This window comes from Nerophis lumbriciformis, linkage group LG27 (assembly GCF_033978685.3).
Source record: "Nerophis lumbriciformis linkage group LG27, RoL_Nlum_v2.1, whole genome shotgun sequence".
Classification (NCBI taxonomy): Eukaryota; Metazoa; Chordata; class Actinopteri; order Syngnathiformes; family Syngnathidae; genus Nerophis; species Nerophis lumbriciformis.
In genome coordinates this window covers 9,074,714-9,098,075 of record NC_084574.2, presented here as the reverse complement: position 1 = coordinate 9,098,075, position 23,362 = coordinate 9,074,714, and the positions used below count along the sequence as shown (strand labels likewise).

General features: G+C 40.1%; 1 protein-coding gene across 9 annotated transcripts in view; it reads left to right on the top strand.

Annotated features, from left to right (window-relative positions):
• Positions 1–23,362, top strand: part of gab1 (GRB2-associated binding protein 1) — a 156,632-nt gene that overhangs the window by 107,985 nt on the left and 25,285 nt on the right. For 7 of the 9 annotated variants that reach the window (XR_012051242.1, XM_072916353.1, XM_061922904.1 and 4 more), the window contains 5 exons: positions 7,395–7,623; positions 12,468–13,141; positions 15,007–15,101; positions 17,450–17,750; positions 21,774–21,866. Coding sequence is in view for 8 of the 9 variants with exons in the window: in XM_072916353.1 (XP_072772454.1) it covers positions 7,395–7,623; positions 12,468–13,141; positions 15,007–15,101; positions 17,450–17,750; positions 21,774–21,866 (1,392 nt within the window). In the remaining variant the exon portion in view is untranslated. The remainder of the gene's footprint in view (positions 1–7,394; positions 7,624–12,467; positions 13,142–15,006; positions 15,102–17,449; positions 17,751–21,773; positions 21,867–23,362) is intronic. The other 2 variants (XM_072916355.1, XM_072916354.1) reach the window with 1 other exon arrangement.

The window sequence follows — 23,362 nt, the reverse complement described above, 5'->3', positions numbered from 1 at the left end:
AGTATAACAATAAAAAGAGTTTAAAAGAGTATTGGACATAAAAACATGTTTATTTTACCCCAAACTTTGGCTACCGCACATACTGGAAGACAAATATATTGTACATACAGACACATACAAATAATTATATATATATATATATATATATATATATATATATATATATATATGTATGTATGTATGTATGTATGTATGTATGTATGTATGTATGTATGTATGTATGTATGTATGTATGTATGTATGTATGTATATATAAATACGCACACACATCGATACATATACACTCATGCATTCAATCACGTTTCATCAAACATATATCAACATTCCCCCTAGAGGAAACTGGGTAAAAAAACGACACACTGATAAAAGATCAACCTATTGTTACTATAACAATCTACAAGGTTAATACAGTTTGCTTCTCTTTTTTCACCTCCATTTATCTCATTTCTTTTGTAATTCAAATTGGAATTACATATATGTATTGTTGATTTTGAAACAATTGTATTGTTGATAATAGAGGTTATAATATTGTTATTCATTATCAATAGTGCTATTTGTAGTGGTATTTGTATTGCTCCATTTGTGTAATAATATTCATTGTCATTTCTGTTATTAATATTTACTCACTAACTGCTTCTTTGCTATAATTTTTCGTATCATATTTGTACATATCCTATTTGCTGATGTTGTTGTCCCCGCAATTTCCCCGTGTCTTCTTTTTTTTTTTTTTTTTTTTTTTTTTTTTTTACCAAACATCAAATAAATCCATTCAATAAAGTCAAATACAAATAAGCCAACAAGAGAAGTATCCCACACTTCTCTTTTGTAAAGTAAATCTATATAGATATGGGCATCTACATCAATATGATTTGCCTGAGTGGCAGGACAAAAAAAATTACCTTAATCAGGCGCAAAGCTAATGTGTTAGATTTGTACTGAAACAATTGCATGAGCTGAGAGTGCCAATATAAAACATGATGTAACAAAACATGACAATTAACAACAGTAGTATCCACACACTACATACAGTCATGGCAAAAAATATTGGCACCCATGCATTTCTGTCAGAAACTTCTCCCAGAAAATTGTTGAAATTACAAATGCTTTGGTATTCACATGTTTATTTCTTTTGTTTGCTTTAGAACAGGGGTCACCAACCTTTTTGAAACCAAGAGCTACTGTACTTCTTGGGTACTGATTAATGCGAAGGGCTACCAGTTTCCATCCATCCATTTTCTACCGCTTATTCCCTTTGGGGTCACGGGGGGCGCTGGAGCCTACCTCAGCTACAATCGAGCGGAAGGCGGGGTACACCCTGGACAAATCGCCACCTCATCGCAGGGGCTACCAGTTTGATACACACTTAAATAAATTGTCAAAAATAGCCAATTTGCTCAATTTACCTTTAACTCTGTTATTATTAATAATTAATGATATTTATCTTTGTGGAAACACTGATCATCTTAAAGATTTCTCACAATAAATATATATAGAAACAGATAAATATCAATATGCAACACTTTATTTTCATATTTTCTCTAAGTGCACATTTTTCAAATTGAACATTTTCAAATGATCACTTCTAAGACAGTCTTGTGAAATCACAATATCCCATTTTAACTAGCTAGCCACTAACATTTTTTAACAAATCATGAATTATTTTGCACCATGTTTGTACAAATAATAACTCATGTAAAATACAAAAGTCAACTCTCAAATTTTTCAAATAAATCATGTCACACTTTGAACTGGACACCAAATCTGTTATCTGTTTCTTTGTCAGTTAGTGAAGACCAAGTCTTTAAAATATTTTTTGGGATTTTCAAATTCTATTTGAGTTTTGTCTCTCTTAGAATTAAAAATGTCGAGCAAAGCGAGACCAGCTTGCTAGTAAATAAATAACATTTAAAAAATAGAGGCAGCTCACTGGTAAGTGCTGCTATTTGAGCTATTTTTAGAACAGGCCAGCGGGCTACTCATCTGGTCCTTACGGGCTACCTGGTGCCCGCGGGCACCACGTTGGTGACCCCTGCTTTAGAACAACACAAAAAATGCCAAATCTGATATTTTACACAGAACTCCAAAAATGGACTGGACAAAATTATTGATTGATTGATTGATTGAAACTTTTATTAGTAGATTGGACAGTGCAGTACATATTCTGTACAATTGACCACTAAATGGTAACACCCCAATAAGTTTTTCAACTTAGTTTAAGTCGGGGTCCACGTTAATCAATTCATGGTAATGGTAATTGGCACCCTCAACGTAATACTTGGTAGCACACCCTTTGGAAAAAATAAGTGAAATCAATGGCTTCCTGTCACCATCAATGAGTTTCTTACACCTTGCTACTGGAATTTTGGACCACTCTTTTTTTTGCAAACTGCTTCAGGTGTCTCAGATTTGAAGGGTGCCATCTCCCAACTGTTGTTTTTAGATCTTTCCACAGATGTTCTGGAGGATTTAGATCTGAGCTCATTGATGGCCACTTCACTCTCTAGCGCTTTATCTTAAGCCATTTTTGTGTGCTTTTTGAGGTATGCTTTGGGTAGTTGTCCTGCTGGACGGAGACCCAGCTTTCTGACACTGGGCCCTACATTATGCCCCAAAATGACACTGTAAAACTTACCTCCTTCACATTCATCCTCGAGCACACACAGACACACACACCAGGGCACATATGTGTTAAAAAACATCTAATGACTTGTCCAACATTTCGCAGCGACTGTCGAGCTGTGAAGTTTTAAATAACACCAAATGAGTCAAAGCTATTAGTCTTATTTTTTCATTTAATAATTTTTTTGCACCATCACTGGCTGACCAAACTATTAGGTACACAAACTAGAGCCACATGATATACAGTATGGTAAGGTGTGACCATGCTACAATAATATATCAAATCAAATCAAATCAACTTTATTTATAAAGCACATTTAAAATTTACCACAGGGGTAGCCAAAGTGCTGTACAATGGGCAGGTTAAAAGATAAAACAAGTACCGAGCAAACACAACACAACACAAACAGAACACGATGAAAAATAAATAAATAAAATAGAATAAATAAAAACATAAAAACAGGTTCACAGCAGGTGTATTATGGGGCGCCATTGCAGGTTGGATATCACTCAGTGTTAAAAGCCATGGAATAAAAGTATGTTTTTAAGAGAGATTTAAAAACAGGAAGAGAGGAGGCTTGTCTAACACCCAGAGGTAGGTCGTTCCAGAGCTTGGGAGCAGCAACGGCGAAAGCTCTGTCACCTCTAAGCTTCAGCCTTGTGTCAGGGACCGTCAACAGCAGCTGATCGGCTGATCTTAAGGATCGGGTGGGGCAGTAAGGCTGAAGGAGGTCGGAGAGATAGGTTGGCGCGAGGTTGTTTAGACATTTAAAATATAATTTTGTGTGTGTGCATTTGTAAATTGGACAATATGCGATTATTTGACTTTTTTTTTAGATTGTATTTCTATAGCTGTTTATTCATTGTACTTTATTATTCTATTTTATTTATACCACCATGCTGTGTTATTACTGTAAGCCAGTATTTCTCAATTATTTCCCTCCTGGGAAGAATGAAAACATTTTCCAACCAACCATCCCACTCTCGCAGCGACTATAAATAGTATCATTTGTCTTGAAAATTGTTATAAGTACCGTATTTTTCGGAGTATAAGTCGCACCGGAGTATAAGTCGCACCTGCCGAAAATGCATAATAAAGAAGGAAAAAAACATATATAAATCGCACTGGAGCCCGGCCAAACTGAAAAAAACTGCGACTTATAGTCCGAAAAATACGGTACACCTGTGCATGACATTCTATCCCTAATAACATTAAATAAAACAAAAAAGATGAATGAAATATAGATCAAGTTATAACAAAAAATAACTTTAGTACCATGTTTTTTTAGTCTGTAACAGAAAAGATTTCAAATCAATCAATCCAACTTTATTTATAAAGCGCTTTTCATACATAAAAGTAATGCATCGCAAAGTGCTTTACAAAGTTAAAAACAATACCCCGATGACCCATATCCCCCATTATCACATGCGCACACACAAACACACACACAACATACACATATGTGCGATGATATGGATAAATGATTGCATGGCTGAATACAGAGGGGACATGTGAGTAAACACTATCACAGGAGCCATCTGCACCAGGAGGTCATCAAATCATGGCCACCAGGATGCTGGTGCAACAATTTGCCTGAAATTAAAAAAGAAAATTAAATCCTTATTTAAACTATAAACATTTGTTGACAGACTTCAGCCATTTTTATTTTGAAAAATGTAATTAAACAAACTCAATAAATAATAATGAATTCAAATTGAGCAGCAACATTAAAAGAAGAGCACAGTATATACACTGCAAAAAGTCAGTGTTCAAAAACAAGAAAAAAAAATACAAAAATGAGGGGTATTTTATTTTAACTAAGCAAAATTATCTGCCAATAGAACAAGAAAATTTTGCTTGTCAATACTTTTCAAAACAAGTAAAATTAGCTAACTTCAATGAACCCAAAATACCTTAAAATAAGTATATTCTCACTAATAACAAGTGCACTTTTCTTGGTAGAAAAAAAAAAAAAGAGACCTTTTTGCTCAATATGTTGAAAAATATTCTTAAATGAAGTAAATGCTAGTGCCATTATCTTGACATAATGATATGCACTCGGCATTACATTTCTTGAAACCAGCAAACTTGTACTAAACACTAATTTATTGTTCTTAATGGAAAGGCAACAAGACAACCGCTTGTTACTCTCGGGGTCTCCTAGCCGCTCAGGCAAATCATATTGTCTAAAAATGCATTTTTCCATCAATAACATGACATCATCACGCCAAGTGCGTGCTCTTTCAGTCAATTAGTGTGCATATATACAGCCCGGCCCCTGGCCGAAATTTTTTTAGTTGTAATTTTGAAGAATTTATCTGAATGTGCATGAACTATTTCTGTTCAAAATGGTTAGAAATGTCACATGTTAAATGTTGAAATATTAACTGTCAGTTTACTGCACTGTGCCAACTGTACTACTATATGAGTATGTATTTTCTATTGTTTCATTGAAAATAACACTGCAAAGTCCATTTGGCTGTCATCCGTTTTAATTATGAGACACAATTGTGTCAAAGTCATGATTTTTTTTTCATGCTTGAAATAAGAAATGATTACTTTAAAAAAGTAGTTTTATACTTGTGAGTGTTGATGACACAGCTTTGCAACGGTTGATATTCTAGTTTTAAGCATGTTTTACTCAATATAGCTCATCAAATCTCAGCAACAAGCTGTAATATCTTACTGAGATCATTTAGGACCAAAACCCATAAAACAAGTACAACACTCTAACATAAAAAATGCTTAGTGAGAAGAATTATTTTATCAGACAGAAAATAAGCAAATATCAGCCTTATTTGAGATATTTCATCTTACTTAGATTTCACTTTTTGCAGTGTACAAAACATAACCTACAAAACAAAAATTAATATAACAGTATATGCAATTTTTTTTTTTTTATAAATCAAAATGAGTAAGTCGTGATTAATGGCCACAAAGAGCACGTTTTGCAGAGCACAACTTTTCGAAGTGGTGTTTGAAGCATGATACTGATAAAGCATATTCCCTAGGGCAGTGGTTCTTAACCAGGGCTCGATCGAACCCTAGGGGTTCGGTGAGTCGGCCTCAGGGGTTTGGCGGAGGTCAAAACACACCTGACTCATCGTGTAAATAAAAACTTCTCCCCTTCGGCGTATTACGGATACGGCAACAGCTGACTGGTTTGCAGGTGTGTAATTTGTTGTGAGTTTATGCACTGTGTTGGTTTTGTTCTTTGAACAAGGTGATGTTCATGCACGGTTCATTTTATGCACCAGTAAAAAAAACATGGTAACACTTTAGTATGGGGAACATATTCAACATGAATTAGTTGCTTATTAACATGCAAATTAGTAACATATTGGCTCTTAACTAGTCATTATGAACTACTTATTAATGCCTTATTCGGCATGGCCTTTTTTTTTTTTTTTTTGTGTCCTGTCCAGCTTCTCAGGCAAATCATACAGTTGATGTAGATGCCCATGTCGGCTGTTCAGATTTACTTTACAAAAGAGAAGTGTAGGATACTTCTCTTGTTGCCTTATTTGTATTTGACTTTATTTAATGTATTTATATTATCATTTAGTGCAGCCGGGCCGGAGCAGGAGGGGATAGAAAGAGAAAAAAAAGAAGACAGAGGGGGAAATTGTGGGAACAAGAGGGGGATTAGACAGAGAGACAAAAACAACAACAACAACAACAACAATAGAGCAACATCAGCAAATACGACATGTACAAATATGATGGTAAAAGTAATAGCAAATAAGCAGTTAGCTTGGCATGGCCTTATTATAACCCTTACCCTCTAACCCTGACCCTAACCCTAACCAAATAACTCTAAATGAAGTCTTTACTACTTAGAATATGTTCCCCTAGTGTCCAAATAACTCAAATTAAGTCTTTGTTACTTAGAATATGTTCCCCATACTAAAGTGTTACCAAAAACATATAACTTTGTCTTGAATTTGAAAAAAAAAAACATTTTATTTTTCACTAAAGACGGGTTTGGTGACCGCGCATATGAAACTGGTGGGGTTCGGTACCTCCAACAAGGTTAAGAACCACTGCCCTAGGGGGTCAAAAGACTGCTGTAAGCTTCAATTTCCCTGCAGGCACACAACCAAGGCTCAATAAAATCTGCTCTCATTAAAACTTAAAGGAAGAAAGTTGTGAATAGATGCACCCCTTACTGTGTTGCCTGAAAAACATGGCTGCCATCAAGCAAAACGTCTTTGCAGAGGCGCGTCCGGACTTATCAGCTAATTGTCCACAAGTCATTGACTTGAATTGTCTGTTGTATGCTAGCAAATCATCACACCTGTCATTTCCAGTCCTGCACCGTGACTGTATGATATTATCAATCAATCAATCAATCAATGTTTATTTATATAGCCCTAAATCACAAGTGTCTCAAAGGGCTGCACAAGCCACAACGACATCCTCGGTACAAAGCCCACATAGAGGGAAACTGTTGTTATTTTCTAAGTTTTTAAAATACTCGTTCGTCCGAGCCAACCAAACATTTATTTTTTTTCTTTGTTTCGTGTCATAAATGGTAGAAACCAAGTACAGTTCTGTTGTGCTTTGGGTTAGGGTTAGGGTTAGACTGTTGTTGTTAGACTGTTTGTCCAAGCGCCATAAAAGAGCTCCACAAAGGTGAACGCCAAGTTGAGACACAGGAAGTAGAAGATCTGTCTTGACCGTAGATGGTGAAATCCCTAAATTCCTTGCAATAGCTGGTTGAGAAAGGTTTATATATGCTATTGTTATCTAACCAGGAGTCTTTTTCTTCCAGAGGCTGCGAAAGCTGCCCACCAGTCAGCCATCGGGGGTCTGGTGGTGGACACCCCGCCGCACCCGGCGCTCGGTAACATCCTGGGCCCGGCAGCGGCGGTGCTGTCCAGCGTGCCGCCGCCCTACCAGCCGGTCAGCGTGCGGCATCTGGACTCCCAGTCCAGTACGGAGGACCTCCCGGATTACTTATGGCTGGTCAACTGTGAGAGCAAAAAGCCCGAACCCAACAGGTAAGAAGCGAGACGGCGTTCTGTCTTCCTTTGCTTCTATCCCGACTGCCACTCTTTGTCTCCATGCCGGCTGGCCTTTGTGTAGCTCCGCGCCGCTTCGCTTGTCTTTGGAGGGAGACCGGGAGTATTTTCTCCTGGAGGAGTGCGAGAGCAGGACTCTTTCTCCACAGCCTAGTCTGTGAGTGGTGCCGCCAGTCTGCTTGTGTGGAGTGTCTCACCCTGTTAGGACCAAAAAAAAAAAAAAACAACCTCCGGCGAGGATTGCGGTCCATTTGAGGTGTTTGAACCATCTAACAATTTAGATCAGACCCGTTTAGTCATCACGTGCATGTTTTGAAACTAAACAACAGTATTTGAGTGTATGGGATGGGCACCATCTTCATTGGCTGCATATGCTTAATGTACATTAGGGGACATTTTATGATTACATTCACAGTGACAAGAAGTGGCGCATATGTGTAATCCTTTCCCTTGTCCATCAGTCACACTAGAGCAGGGTCGGCAACCCGCGGCTCCGGAGCCGCATGCGGCTCTTTGATCACTCTTGTGCGGCTCAGCTGCATACTTACCGCCCCTCCTGAATTTCCTGGGAGACTTCCGTATTTCAGTGCCTCTCCCAGAAATCTCCCGGGGCAAATATTCTCAGATTTACACCCTAACAATTATAATAAGGGCATGCCATGATGGTACATCATTTAACGCCCTCTACATCCTGTACTATCAGCGTGCCAGCCTAGCCACATGTTGTATGCAACAGCTGCTTGCACACGTAGGTGACAGCAAGGCATACGTGGTCAACAGCCACACAGGTTACACTGACGGTGGCCATATAAAACAACTTTACCACTCTTACTAATATGCGCCAATGACAAACACATTTCGGGAGAACATCCGCACCTTAACACAACATAAACACAACAGAACAAATACCCAGAATCCCATGCAGCCCTGACTCTTCCGGGTTACATTATACACCCCCGCTACCACCAAACCCCGCCCACCCCAACCTTGCTCACCCCCCCCCCCCCCCCGCTCCCATTGTCTTCTTTAATTTGTGAATGACAGATTATCGTCCTGGCCGATTGCCGGCGCTGATAATCTGTATATAAAATTAGTGTGTGTATATACAGTACAGGCCAAAGGTTTGGACACACCTTCTCATTTCAATGCGTTTTCTTTATTTTCATGACTATTTACATTGTAGATTGCCAGTGAAGGCATCAAAACTATGACACCTGTGAAGTGAAAACCATTTCAGGTGACTACTTCTTCAAGCTCATCGAGAGAATGCCAAGAGTGTGCAAAGCAGTAATCAGAGCACAGGGTGGCTTTTTTGAAGAAACTAGAATATAAAACATGTTTTCAGTTAGTTCACCTTTTTTTTTGTTAAGTACATAACTCCACATGTGTTCATTCATAGTTTTGATGTGACAATCTACAATGTAAATAGTCATGGAAATAAAGAACAATATTGAATGAGAAGTATATTTTAAGTACATACATATATATATATATATATATATATATATATATATATATACATACATACATACATGCACCTGGGGATAGGTTGATTGGCAACACTAAATTGGCCCTAGTGTGTGAATGTGAGTGTGAATGTTGTCTGTCTATCTGTGTTGGCCCTGCGATGAGGTGGCGACTTGTCCAGGGTGTACCCCGCCTTCCGCCCGATTGTAGCTGAGATAGGCTCCAGCGCCCCCCGCGACCCCAAAGGGAATAAGCGGTAGAAAATGGATGGATGGAATCTTCCACTCCTTCTTTGTCTCATTTTGACCACCAAAAGTTTTATGCTGTGCCTGAATGCACAAAGGTGCACTTTGTTGATGTTATTGACTTGTGTAGAGTGCTAATCAGGCATATTTGGTCAGTGCATGACTGCAAGCTAATCAATGCTAACATGCTATTTAGGCTAGCTGTATGTACATATTGCATCATTATGCTTCGTTTGTAGGTATATTTGAGCTCATTTAATATCCTTTGCTTTTATCCTCTTTGTATATGATTTAGTTGTGCATGTCTCATGACACATTATCTGTATGTAATATTGTCTGCATTTCAGGTAGTTGTTTGTGTGCCATGTTGTTCCAGACCACAGCAAACGTTACCCAGCTTGCCAAAGCTTGTAATAAATCTATTAGCCTTTAAAGTTTCCTTTAACTTGGACACACACATCTGTACCTTTGGCCTTTAATAGCCAGTAATTTCCATAAGTTATCTCACTTTCTGAGTAGCCTCTGATTGACTAATGGTTTCTAATGTTGTGAAAATGTGTAGAATAAATATTACGTTTCAACATTTCTGTCAACGAAGGTTTGCTTCAGCCTGCGACACATAGTCATTTTGATAGTAGGCTAATATAGCTAATATAGACACTTACGTCATGTGTTGCCTTCATTATAACACTTATATAAGACTTTTGAAGTCATTTTAATAGTAGGCTAATATAGACACTTACGTCATGTGTTGCCTTCATTATAACACTTATATAAGACTTTTAAAGTCATTTTGATAGTAGGCTAATATAGTTAATATAGACACTTACTTCATGTGTTGCCTTCATTATAACACTTATATAAGACTTTTAAAGTCATTTTGATAGTAGGCTAATATAGCTAATATAGACACTTACGTCATGTGTTGCCTTCATTATAACACTTGTATACGACTTTTAAAGTCATTTTGATAGTAGGCTAATATAGCTAATATAGACACTTACGTCATGTGTTGCCTTCATTATAACACTTATATAAGACTTTTAAAGTCATTTTGATAGTAGGCTAATATAGCTAATATAGACACTTATGTATTGTGTTGCCTTCATTATAACACTTATATAAGACTTTTAAAGTCATTTTGATAGTAGTCTAATATAGCTAATATAGACACTTACATCATGTGTTGCCTTCATTATAACACTTATATAAGACTTTTAAAGTCATTTAGATAGTAGGCTAATATAGCTAATATAGACACTTGCGTCATGTGTTGCCTTCAATACAACACTTATATAAGACTTTTAAAGTCATTTTGATAGTAGGCTAATATAGACACTTACGTCATGTGTTGCCTTCATTATAACACTTATATAAGACTTTTAAAGTCATTTTGATAGAAGGCTAATATAGCTAATATAGACACTTATGTCATGTGTTGCCTTCATTATAACACTTGTATAAGACTTTTAAAGTCATTTTGATAGTAGGCTAATATAGACATTTACGTCATGTGTTGCCTTAATTATAACACTTATATAAGACTTTTAAAGTCATTTTGATAGTAGGCTAATATAGCTAATATAGACACTTATGTAATGTGTTGCCTTCATTATAACACTTATATAAGACTTAAAGTCATTTTGATAGTAGGTTAATATAGCTAATATAGACACTTATGTAATGTGTTGCCTTCATTATAACACTTATATAAGACTTTTAAAGTCATTTTGATAGTAGGCTAATATAGCTAATATAGACACTTACGTCATGTGTTGCCTTCAATTCAACACTTATATAAGACTTTTAAAGTCATTTTGATAGTAGGAAAATATAGACACTTACATCATGTGTTGCCTTCATTATAACACTTATATAAGACTTTTAAAGTCATTTTGATAGAAGGCTAATACAGCTAATATAGACACTTACGTCATGTGTTGCCTTCATTATAACACTTATATAAGACTTTTAAGTAATTTTGATAGTAGGCTAATATAGCTAATATAGACACTTATGTCATGTGTTGCCTTCATTATAGCATTTATATAAGACTTTTAGAGTCATTTTGATAGCAGGCTAATATAGTTAATATAGACACTTACGTCATGTGTTGCCTTCATTATAACACTTATATAAGACTTTTAAAGTCATTTTGATAGTAGGCTAATATAGACACTTACGTCATGTGTTGCCTTCATTATAACACTTATATACTGCTTTTAATTTTTTGCGGCTCCGGACAAATTTTTTTTTTTCATTTTTGGTCCAATATGGCTCTTTCAACGTTTTGGGTTGCCAACTCCTGTCTTAGACACACGTAATAAAAATGTTTGTGATGTTTCTTTGGTGCTAAATTAACCACCACATTAAACATTATGGTTTGACATTTCCTAAAAATAAAGAAAACACTTAAAGCCTTGCCAAGCTGTTTTCTGACATATTATTACCGTATTTTTCGGATTATAAGTCGCTCCGGAGTATAAGTCGCACCGGCCTAAAATGCATAATAAAGAAGGAAAAAAAACATAAGTCGCACTGGAGTATAAGTCGCATTTTTTGGGGAAATGTATTTGATAAAAGCCAACACCAAGAATAGACATTTGAAAGGCAATTTAAAATAAATAAAGAATAGTGAACAACAGGCTGAATAAGTGTACGTTATATGAGGCATAAATAACCAACTGGTATGTTAACGTAACATATTATGGTAAGAGTCATTCAAATAACTATAACATATAGAACATGCTATACGTTTACCAAACAATCTGTCACTCCTAATCGCTAAATCCCATGAAATCTTATACGTCTAGTCTCTTACGTGAATGAGATAAATAATATTATTTGATATTTTACGCTAATGTGTTAATCATTTCACACATAAGTCGCTCCTGAGTATAAGTCGCACCCCGGCCAAACTATGAAAAAAAACTGCGACTTATAGTCCGAAAAATACGGTAATTTTACATTTTTTTTACTGCAAATGAATATGGGGTGCAAATATCGGTAATCGGCCTCTTTGACAACTAATAATCGGCACCTGAAAAAACCATGTTGGTCCATCTCTAGTTATTGGTGTAAACTTGGTTTCCCCTCATGTCGTCCTCTTAGAGCCCACGCCGAGTGTTCCAAGTCTACCTCCTCCGAGACGGACCTGAACGACAACGTCCCCACTCACCGCACGCCCACGTCCTCCACGTCCTCGGCCAAACATACCTCACACAACGGCTACTTCCCGCAGCACCCGGCCTCCGCCTCGTCCCTCTACGACTCGCCGCCCTCCCGCGGCGCCTCCCTCTTAAGCGACAACGGGCTGTACCACCTTCCCCGCAGCTACTCTCAGGACACCGTGCTCCTCCCCAAGTCGGCCTCCTCCCCCACGGCCCACCCGGACGGCAGCGGCGACGGCTCGGAGCTTTACGTCTTCAACACGCCCTCACGCAAACCTTCCATGGAAAGGCAAATGCGTGACTTTTCCATTAGCTACGACATCCCGCCGACACCCGGCGCTAACTCCACCTATCAAGTTCCCCGCACCTTGTCCTCTGCGGGGGTGGGGGGCTCAGAGGGGGATGTAATGCCCCCACCCAGGCCGCCCAAGCCTTCGCTCAGCTCCTCCTCGGGGCTGCCGCCGCCCCCTGCTGAGCGTTCACCGACAGACAATTACTTCGTGCCTCGCTCGGCCTCAGAGACCGACGGAAACTACTGTGTGCCTACTAGTGCTGGGACTAAAGCTTTACGCAGCAACACCATTGGAACGGTGGACTGCTCGCGCATCCGCAAAGGTTTGTATTAGTTTTTTCCATGTCACGGATAAACAGTTCATACCCTGTATGACGTTATAGCTCGGTTGGTAGAGCGGCCGGTTCGTAGCAGGTTCGAACCCCGCTTCCGCCATCCTAGTCACTGCTGTTGTGTCCTTGGGCAAGACACTTTACCCACCTGCTCCCAGTGCCACCCACACTGGTTTAAATGTAACTTAGATATTGGGTTTCACCATACTTGCCAACCCTCCCGGATTTTCCGGGAGACTCCCGAAATTCAGCGCCTCTCCCGGAAACCTCCCAGGACAAATTATCTCCCGAAATTCAGGCGGACTCAGGTCCGCCTGCCCAATCACGTTATAACTGTAGAATGATCGAGGCAAGTTCTTGGTTTCTTATGTGGGTTTATTGTTAGGCAGTTTCATTAATGTCCTCCCAGCGCGGTAACAACACACAACAACAGCAGTCACGTTTTCGTCTACCGTAAAGCAGTTCGTCTGACGTAAACAGTAATGTTGTGACACTCTTAAACAGGACAATACTGCCATCTAGTGCATTTTGTGCGTGCCACACAGCAATGCATCATCAGAGAGGGTGTTCAGCATGGTTAGAAAAATAGTGACAGAGAATAGAACAAGGATGGACAATTCAACCCTTAACTCAACAAGTATATGTGTAAATAAATGAACACTGAAATTCAAGTATTTCTTTTTATATATATATATATATATATATATATATATATATATATATATATATATATATATATATATATATATATATATATATCCATCCATCCATCCATCTTCTTCCGCTTATCCGAGGTCGGGTCGCGGGGGCAGCAGCCTAAGCAGGGAAGCCCAGACTTCCCTCTCCCCAGCCACTTCGTCCAGCTCCTCCCGGGGGATCCCGAGGCGTTCCCAGGCCAGCCGGGAGACATAGTCTTCCCAACGTGTCCTGGGTCTTCCTCGTGGCCTCCTACCGGTCGGACGTGCCCTAAACAACTCCCTAGGGAGGCGCTCGGGTGGCATCCTGACTAGATGCCCGAACCACCTCATCTGGCTCCTCTCGATGTGGAGGAGCAGCGGCTTTACTTTGAGCTCCCCCCGGATGACAGAGCTTCTCACCCTATCTCTAAGGGAGAGCCCCGCCACCCGGCGGAGGAAACTCATTTCGGCCGCTTGTACCCGTGATCTTGTCCTTTCGGTCATAACCCAAAGCTCATGACCATAGGTGAGGATGGGAACGTAGATCGACCGGTAAATTGAGAGTTTTGCCTTCCGGCTCAGCTCCTTCTTCACCACAACGGATCGATACAGCGTCCGCATTACTGAAGACGCCGCACCGATCCGCCTGTCGATCTCACGATCCACTCTTCCATCACTCGTGAACAAGACTCCGAGGTACTTGAACTCCTCCACTTGGGGCAAGATCTCCTCCCCAACCCGGAGATGGCACTCCACCCTTTTCCGGGCGACAACCATGGACTCGGACTATATATATATATATATATATATATGTGTGTGTGAGTGAAATACTTGACTTGGTGAATTCTAGCTGTAAATATACTCCTCCCCTCTTAACCACGCCCCCAACCCCACCTCCCGAAATCGGAGGTCTCAAGGTTGGCAAGTATGGGTTTCACACTGTAAAGCGCTTTGAGTCACTTGAGAAAAAGTGCTATATAAATGTAATTCACTTCACTTCACTTCACTACCCTTGATTGATTGATTGATTGAAACTTTTATTAGTAGATTGCACAGTACAGTACATATTCCGTACAATTGACCACTAAATGGTAACACCCCAATAAGTTTTTCAACTTTTTCCACGTTAATCAATTCATAGTAAATGATTGCATTGAATGTTGTTGTTTTTTTCTGTAGATTTCGCCTCCCAGGACTGTTACGACATTCCGAGATCATTCCCATCTGACAAGAGTTGCTCGTTTGATTTCAACGAGAGCTTCAACAGCTACTTTGTAAGTAGTAATATTGTGCAAATGAAGCACAAACAGCTATTTTCATACAAAGCCCAAGTGTCAAGGCCCGCGGGCCAGATTCGGCCCACAAATGAATGATCTATGGCCCCCGGGATGATAATTGATTAGTATTACAACACAGCCGCCTGCTGCTGTTTTGCACGCACCAATACTCCATCAGTGTTGGTGCGAGGAATTTTCAAAATGGGGTCCCAGGGACCCCATAAAGTCATAAAAATGGGGTACCACAGTACATTTTTGGGATCCCACTTTTTTGTAACCGTTTTAAAAAGAAATGATAAATATATGCATTATCCTCTCACTATTATGTTAGATCCATTATGGACTGGACTCTCACAATATTATGTTAGATCAACTATGGACTGGACTCTCACTATTATGTTAGATCCACTATGGACTGGACTCTCACACTATTATGTTAGATCCACTATGGACTGGACTCTCACACTATTATGTTAGATCCACTATGGACTGGACTCTCACACTATTATGTTAGATCCACTATGGACTGGACTCTCACACTATTATGTTAGATCCACTATGGAGTGGACTCTCACAATATTATGTTAGATCCACTATGGACTGGACTCTCACAATATTATGTTAGATCCACTATGGACTGGACTCTCACACTATTATGTTAGATCCACTATGGACTGGACTCTCACACTATTACGTTAGATCCACTATGGACTGGACTCTCACAATATTATGCTAGATCCACTATGGACTGGACTCTCACACTATTATGCTAGATCCACTATGGACTAGACTTTCTTTTGGAAAAAGGTTGTAGTAAACGTTACTTCATTCATTGAAAAAAAATAATACAAAAGAAAACAATGTAATCAGTTATAAACATTCATTCACTTTCTTCTTTCCTTCATGGATCTAAACTTTACCGCTGCCGGTATTTTTTTCTATATTTTTATTGTAATATTATCAGAAGGTGTTGTATTTTTGGCCAAAGTAAGACAAAGAAAGCAATCTGAAGTTGTCTTTATTTTTTAGTTAGTTGGGACGATATAGCTCGGTTGGTAGAGCAGCCGTGCTAGCAACTTGAGGGTTGCAGGTTCGATCCCCGCTTCCGCCATCCTAGTCACTGCCGTTGTGTCCTTGGGCAAGACACTTTATCCACCTGCTCCCAGTGCCACCCACACTGGTTTAAATGTAACTTAGATATTGGGTTTCACAATGTAAAAGCGCTTTGAGTCACTCGAGAAAAAGCGCTATATAAATATAATTCACTTCACTTCACTTCACTTATAATACCATGATTTTAATAGTCCGGCCCGCGTGTGCACAGATTTTCCTCCATGCGGCCCCTGAGCTAAAATGAGTTTGAGACCCCTGATATAGAGCAGAAAGCCCTTGGCGATTGTGTTTTGCCAAAACACATATGACGTAATGCTAAATAAAAAAAAACATAAGTGAATTTGTTTTTTCAAATTTAAATTAAAATTCTAAAGGAATAATTTGTTAGAATTAACATATTCATTTAATATAACAATCCCCATTCATTGATTCCATTGTAATCTTAAATTAGTATATTAAAAACTATCTGCTATTTTTTTTTTTTTTTATATATTTTTATTTAACTTTTTTTTTTTTTTTTTTTACAGTACAGGCCAAAAGTTTGGACACACCTTCTCATTTCAATGCGTTTTCTTTATTTTCATGACTATTTACATTGTCGATTGTCACTGAAGGCATCAAAACTATGACACCTGTGAAGTGAAAACCCTTTCAGGTGACTACCTCTTGAAGCTCATGGAGAGAATGCCAAGAGTGTGCAAAGCAGTAATCAGAGCAAAGGGTGGCTATTTTGAAGAAATATAAACATGTTTTCAGTTATTTCACCTTTTTTTGTTAAGTACATAACTCCACACGTGTTCATTCATAGTTTTGATGTTACAGCTACCATTGTCCTGTTTGACTAATTTCACTTGATCAAACCGTTTCCAACATTCCACAAGTTGTATCAGGTTACCCCTAGTTTATTACATTTTTAAAAAGTATTTTATTTATATTTCCCCGTTTTTTTAGTATAAATTTTCAACTTCTAAGTTATTTTCTTATTATTTATAGTAGTCTATTTTATTGGTTCACCAAAGCATGTACCATATTTTTCGGACTATAAGTCGCAGTTTTTTTCATAGTTTGGCCGGGCTCCAGTGCGACTCATATATGTTTTTTTCCTTCTTTATTATGCATTTTCGGCAGGTGCGACTTATACTCCGGTGCGACTTATACTCCGAAAAATACGGTACTGTGTTTCATAGCTCAGCGTTAAAATATCTGTAACTACAGCTTGCTGGTCTTCGCAGAAAAATAAAGGAATGATGCCAGTGGGCAGCCAGTCCACCGAGGAGGTAGACCAGAACTACGTACCCATGAGTGCCAATTCCCCGTCGCACCACCACTCGGGCAGCTTGTCGGAGCCCGTGCACGAAACCAACTACGTGCCCATGACCCCGGGCACCATGGAGTTCTCCTCGCTGGGGAAGCAAGTCCCGCCGCCTGCCCACATGGGCTTCCGTTCCAGTCCCAAGACCCCCCCTCGGAGGCCCCTGTTGAGCGACTGCCAGCCGCCGCCTGTTGACCGGAATCTCAAACCGGACCGCAAAGGTGAGCACGACCGCTTTGGGGCGGGGGGATGCATGCTGGCATTTGAGTGCTGACACTAGTTGGTTCTGCTCACTAATTCAAGCATAAATGTGTTTTTCTGTTGTGATGTCTAAATGCTAAATGTACTAACCGCCAGCATCCTCCGTGCCCGCCTTTGCCCATCTTATTACATCACTTGAATTAGTTTCACGCTCGTTACATCCTCTTACAGCCCACACAGTGAGTGCCTTGTCAAAAGCCTTTTATTTTTTTTTGGTCCTGAACTTGAGAGGCCCCGCAGACTGTTTTGGACGGGGGAGGAGGGGGCCTGTTGTTACCCCGTGCCATGGGGGGACCGGACTGTGGTCACCTCTGTCCCCTTTGTTTCCTGGATGTGAATGGAGCTCTTTGATGAGAGGACCTAGCAGCGAGAAGGAGGGGGGGGGGAGATTAGCATCTGGGGCAAACTTTAACGCTGAGTAATGCAAACTACAACCAGGATTGTCAGCAAAGAGGAGTTGAGAAACCCAATGAAGTTCAGGTCAGCTTGCTAGGATCTGTAATTCCTGATTCGGGCTTAGTTGCGCTCAGGCGGCGCGCTCACGTCACTAACATTTCTAGACGACTGCCAAATTTATATGCCGATTTCAAAAGGCCACGGCCCCCTGACACCCCTTCTCAACTGTCTATGCGACGTCAAGGCTTGGTTAGCCCAGAATGTTTTAATAACGAATGAGGGGAAAAACGGAAATTTTAGTTTTTGGTCCGGCTCTCACTGACTTGGGACCATTGCACAATTATGTGCGTCCCAAAGTCACCAGCCTTGGCGTCATTATAGACAGCGATTTTAAACTTGACAAACAAGTCAATGGCGTTTTAAAATCGTGTTTTTATCATCTTCGTCTTTTAGCAAAGGTAAAACCGTTTTTATCTTTTAACCTTTTTGAACAAGTCGTGCATGCTTTTATTTCAAGTCGCCTGGACTACTGCAATGCACTTTATGCTGGCATTAGCCAAAAAGCTCTCTCCCGGTTGCAGTTAGTCCAGAACGCGGCAGCACGACTTTTAACAGGGGCCAGGAGACGCCAGCATGTAACCCCAATCCTTGAGAGTTTGCACTGGCTCCCTGTTCATTTTAGAATTGATTTTAAAACCTTGCTGTTTGTTTTTAAAGCTTTACATGGACTGGCACCTCATTATATCTCGGACCTCATCCAAACTTACAATCCTGCGCGCGCTCTGAGGTCCGAGAGCCAGCTCCAGCTCGTGGTGCCCAAGACGAGACTTAAAACCAGGGGAGACAGGGCCTTCTCTGTGGTCGGCCCTAAGCTCTGGAACACTCTGCCCCTCCATGTTCCAACTGCTCCCACAGTGGAGTGTTTTAAGTCTCGTCTTAAGACCCACTTTTATTCTCTGGCTTTTAACACTACGTGAGTTGTGTGGTCCTCTGTTGTCCTCTGTGTTTTTAAAATTTTGATTTCTATTTACCCTTTAAAATCGTTTTTAATCATTTTTATTTTATATTGTGTTTAATATTGTTCTGCAGCACTTTGGAAACATTTTGTTGTTTAAATGTGCTGTATAAATGAAGTGGATTGGATTGGATTGGATTGAACATGACGTCATAGCAGCATCCAGCAAAGTCAAATATGGCAAGTTCACCTGGCGCTTTTACAGATAGAGTAGTACTGCAGTACTTCATCTTACCAGCTCCATTGGTTCTGTGACAGAGCTCTTAATGCCATCCATCCATCCATCCATCCATCTTCTTCCGCTTATCCGAGGTCGGGTCGCGGGGGCAGCAGCCTAAGCAGGGAAGCCCAGACTTTCCTCTCCCCAGCCACTTCGTCCAGCTCTTCCTGTGGGACCCCGAGGCGTTCCCAGGCCAGCCAGGAGACATAGTCTTCCCAATGTGTCCTGGGTCTTCCCCGCGGCCTCCTATCGGTCGGACGTGCCCTAAACACCTCCCGAGGGAGGCGTTCGGGTGGCATCCTGACCAGATGCCCGAACCACCTCATCTGGCTCCTCTCGATGTGGAGGAGCAGCGGCTTTACTTTGAGCTCCCCCCGGATGGCAGAGCTTCTCACCCTATCTGTAAGGGAGAGCCCCGCCACCCGGCGGAGGAAACTCATTTGGGCCGCTTGTACCCGTGATCTTGTCCTTTCGGTCATAACCCAAGGCTCATGACCATAGGGCATACTTGCCAACCTTGAGACCTCCGATTTCGGGAGGGTGGGCGTGGTCGGGGTAGAGGGGGGCGTGGCTAAAAGGGGAGGAGTATATTTACAGCTAGAATTCACCAGTCACCAGTCAAGTATTTCATATATATATATATATATATATATATATATAAACAAATACTTGACGTTCAGTGAATTCTAGCTATATATATATATATATTAATTGTATTATATGTATATGTATATATATGTGTATATATATATGTGTATATATATATATATATATATATATATATATATATGTGTATATGTATGTATATATATATATATATATATATATAAAATAAATACTTGAATTTCAGTGTTCATTTATTTACACATATACACACACATAACACTAGATGGCAGTATTGTCCTGTTTAAGAGTGTCACAACATTGCTGTTTACGGCAGACGAACTGCTTTACGGCATACAAAAACGTGACTGCTGTTGTTGTGTGTTGTTACCATGCTGGGAGGACGTTAATGAAACTGCCTAACAATAAACCCACATAAGAAACCAAGATCTCGCCCTCCATCATTCTACAGTTATAACGTGATTGGGCAGGTATGCTGGTTATATTGTGGGGACCTGAGTCCGCCTGAATTTCGGGAGATTTTCGGGAGAAAATTTGTCCCGGGAGGTTTTCGGGAGAGGCGCTGAATTTCGGGAGTCTCCTGGAAAATCCGGGAGGGTTGGCAAGTATGCCATAGATGAGGATGAGAACGTAGATCGACCGGTAAATTGAGAGCTTTGCCTTCCGGCTCAGCTCCTTCTTCACCACAACGGATCGATACAGCGTCCGCATTACTGAAGACGCTGCACCGATCCGCCTGTCGATCTCACGATCCACTCTTCCCTCACTCGTGAACAAGACTCCGAGGTACTTGAACTCCTCCACTTGGGGCAAGATCTCCTCCCCAACCCGGAGATGGCACTCCACCCTTTTCCGGGTGTCTCATTCAGTAAAAAATTGTTAAATGCCATTCTGTTTTTTAAGGCAGTCTGTCATAACGTGTTAGCATTCAGACATTATTGTAAGATTTTGTATTAGTGTTCCTAAAATTCTGATTTACCGGCCCCCCGAGACACATTTTTTCTCTAAATTTGGCCCCCGAGTCAAAATAATTGCCCAGGCCAGCACTAAATGGTCCCTAGTGTGTGAATGTGAGTGTGAGTGTTGTCTGTCTATCTGTGTTGGCCCTGTGATGAGGTGGCGACTTGTCCAGGGTGTACCCCGCCTTCCACCCGAATGCACCTGGGATAGGCTCCAGCACCCCCCGCCACCCCAAAAGGGACAAGCGGTAGAAAATGGATGGATGGATGGAAATAATGCTCTGTACCAAACTGAACCCATCTGATTATCTTTAGGTGAAACAAAAACAGCTGACACTGCATGGTTGAAACCCTCATTCCTTTATTAATAATAATAATGTCCATAAATCATATCTCTCAATGCATTCCTTTTGAAAATAATGATGTCATCTTGCAAGATTGTGGCACATGTTTCCGCCCCGCTCAGTGTGCTTAATGTGAAAAACCGCCGTGTGTCCGTCAGCCAGTAAGACGGACGCGTCCGTTCTCACCTCGACATCACTTCCACGGACGCGGCGTGCTTACGGACAGCTCGTCATGCATGCACAGCTGTCATGTCAGTCTTTGTGTGGGAAGGAGCTGTGGTGCATGTTTGGGAAGCATTGTGTTGTCATGGTGATCATCCCGCACTCAAGCCAAAGTGATCTGCAAGGTTTTTCATGGCTGCATCATGTTTACAGTATCCTCTTGTGATTGAAATGATTAAGCAACGTCTTCTTTCACCAATCAGGTCAAAGTCCTAAGGTAATAAGAGAAAAAGGAGTCTGTTTAGAGCGAACCGACTCCCAAACCGTAGGGGAATTTCCAAGGGGACGACGCAAGGGTAGGTATTGCACACTGAACTGGACAAATCCTCTCGGACCTGTCTTCTTCTACTTGACGTTTTGCATGTCTGGGTCTATTTGCATCTTTTGTGTTATTGTTGTTGTTGCCAGGACACTTTTGAAAGCATAGTCTGGGTAACATTATGCACGGTGGCTTCCTTAAGTTGTTGGGCTCACAAAAACATGACAATCTCTTCAAAGGTCACTGGACTAACTTTCCTTTCAACATCACTTTCCTTACTGACAATCTTCCATTTTTTCATTGTTTACTTCTACATACTACACCATTGAAAGTTGACAGAAGCTCCTCAGCAGAAAATGTGTCTAAAGTGCGGCCCAGGAGCCATTTTCATCCCATACTATTTTATTCTAAGGCTGTCTCAATAATGAGAGGTGACTAGAATTGAAGATTGCCTATTTGTTCTACAAAAAGTTGTTAGTACAGACATTAGTAATACCAGCCCTGTAGAAAGGAAAAAGCTGTCTAACGTACGGAGCCTTTTCTAAAATTGTTGCTCTCCTTATATGCTTTTGTCCACACTGCAAAAGTGTTCAAAAAAAGAAGAGAAAAAAAAAAAAATTAGGGGTATTTTATTTGAACTAAGCAAAATTATCTGCCAATAGAAGTAGAAAATTCGGCTTGTCAAGACTTTCCAAAACAAGTAAAATTAGCTAACCTCAATGAACCCAAAAATACCTTACAATAAGTATATCCTCACTAATAACAAGTGCACTTTTCTTGGTAGAAAAAAAAAAGAGACCGTTTTGTTCAATATGTTGAAAAATATTCCAAAATTAAGTAAATGCTAGTGCCATTATCTTGACATAATGATATGCGCTTGTCATCATGATTTTTTTTTCATTCTTGAAGTAAGAAATTATTACCGTATTTTTCGGACTATAAGTCGCAGTTTTTTTCATAGATTGGCGGGGGGTGCGACTTATACTCAGGAGCGACTTATGTGTGAAATTATTAACACATTAGCGTAAAATATCAAATAGTGGGTAACCACGTAATACTCCACGTCAGTAGGTGGCATCAGGTACATTGCTTTGTAGAACTCGGAATGTGTCGGGTGAGACGAGGATGGTTTGTTGTGATCAAAATATGTGATCCTTGCAGGTAAAAAGGTATGTAATGCTTAAACCAAAAAGAACAAAAGGGAAAGGAAAAGGCAATGGCTATGCAAAACAAAAGTAAAACTGAACTAGCCAAAAAGTAAACAGAAACAGACTGCTGGAGAGCAGCAAAAACTTACGGCGTCCACAAAGTACATCCGTACATGACAAGACAATCAACAATGTACCGTATTTTTCGGACTATAAGTCGCAGTTTTTTTTTCATATTTTGGCCGGGGGTGCGACTTATACTCAGGAGCGACTTATGTGTGAAATTATTAACACATTAGCGTAAAATATCAAATAATATTATTTAGCTCATTCACGTAAGAGACTAGATGTATAAGATTTCATGGGATTTAGCGATTAGGAGTGA